Source organism: Rana temporaria, chromosome 5 (genome assembly GCF_905171775.1).
Source record: "Rana temporaria chromosome 5, aRanTem1.1, whole genome shotgun sequence".
Lineage (NCBI taxonomy): Eukaryota > Metazoa > Chordata > Amphibia > Anura > Ranidae > Rana > Rana temporaria.
The window spans coordinates 326,575,302-326,576,787 of NC_053493.1; the positions used below are offsets into that span (position 1 = coordinate 326,575,302).

Here is a 1,486-nt window from a genome sequence, read left to right on the forward strand (position 1 = left end):
AACTGGCTTCAGCTTAAATCCAAGCCCCTCTGACATTCTTCACCCACATTGGGCTTAATCGTAGAGAGAGCACCTCTATGATTAAGCCCAATGTGGATGAAACATTTCAGAGGTAGGTGACCGATTGGTTGAGATTTGAGCTGAAGCCAGTTTTTCATTCACCTTACACTTCACCATACAGTGTTCTGTGGTACTTGCATGAGGGAAATTTTTAAAAACTATTTTTTTGTGCACATGTGACTGAATGATTGAATTCAGCTTTCACTTAGTGAAATTTCTCTTTGCCAAGGAAATCTTCATGCAGTTTATTGAATGAGGTGAAGTTGTGCTGACTTTAATCTTCCAATCATGTGCAAGAAGAAAAATAGGATTTTATGCTCACCGTAAAATCTCTTTCTCTGAGTTCATGGACGGACACAGCCTTAATCTTGACTTAGTGGGTATTAGCCTTCCTTTAGGAGTTGACTAGGCAGAAACTTATATAAAAGGTTAACTTATCATACACCCTATAGCCCCGCCCACGGGGTGGGCCCTCTGGGTATAACCCCTCTCTCTGCATCTCGCAGATCAGTTTGTCAAAAAGTAGTACAAACATAAAAGGGAGGGGAGGGTGCTGTGTCCGTCCATGAACTCAGAGAAAGAGATATTTTTCTTTTTTTCTTTACATATTTATTGATTTGGGAAGAGACATGTCATGGGAATTACTGTAATAATGAACATTGCTTTAGTCACAGATACCACTACATTCAAGACAAAGGGAGAAAAAACAAAACACTTGTTTATTATCACTGTACACAAAACATACAAGAGATCCACTGAGTTGTCACTTTTAGCAGATCTTCGCCGTTCCAACGCCACAACCAGAACAAAGTCATGTAAACAACCTGCTCACTTCTTTCCCAATTTCTTTATCCCGCCGCCAGTGAGAGGGCCCTTCTGGCAGGCCTTGCTCTTCAACTCATCCAGCTTTTTCTGCTCTTCTTTCTGTTTCTGCTTAAAGGCGACATCCTCCTCATCCAAATCCTTGGCGCCTTTCTTAGGCTGCTTCAGTGGCTTCTTCTTTCCACCATCTCTTCCCGACATCTTTGCTGCGATCTCAGGACAAGTATTCCTCTCTGCACCAGAAATAGGTGTCCACAGAGAAAGAGATTTTACGGTGAGCATAAAATCCTATTTTCTCTTTCGTTCATGGACGGACACAGCCTTAATCTTGACTTAGTGGGAAGTCCCAAAGCAGTGTCAAAATGAGGGGTGGGAACAGCAAACAAATTAAACTTCACCCCAAAACAGAGCTCCTCCACTGAGGAGTTGTAACGCTAAAACAGCTGAAAGAAGCATCCGACGATGCACTCACATCAACCTTATAGAATATGGTGAAAGTGTGAGCGGACGACCAAGTCGCCGCTTTACACACCTGGGAAACAGACGCTTGATGTCGGAAAGCCCTGGAGGCACCTATTGCTCTGGTCGAATGCGCTGTGGTAGG

General features: G+C 43.2%; 1 protein-coding gene across 1 annotated transcript; it reads right to left on the bottom strand.

The window, feature by feature from the left end:
• Positions 1-761: 761 nt before the first annotated feature.
• TMA7 (translation machinery associated 7 homolog) lies at positions 762-1,130 on the bottom strand. Its single transcript, XM_040352005.1, has one exon. It carries the CDS (start codon positions 1,081-1,083, stop codon positions 889-891), a length of 195 nt encoding a protein of 64 aa, XP_040207939.1. The 5' UTR covers positions 1,084-1,130; the 3' UTR covers positions 762-888.
• Positions 1,131-1,486: the final 356 nt, after the last annotated feature.

What these genes read in the sequence shown, in the direction of transcription:
- TMA7 (XM_040352005.1), bottom strand. Translation starts at nt 1,083, where the DNA reads ATGTCGGGAAGAGATGGTGGAAAGAAGAAGCCACTGAAGCAGCCTAAG.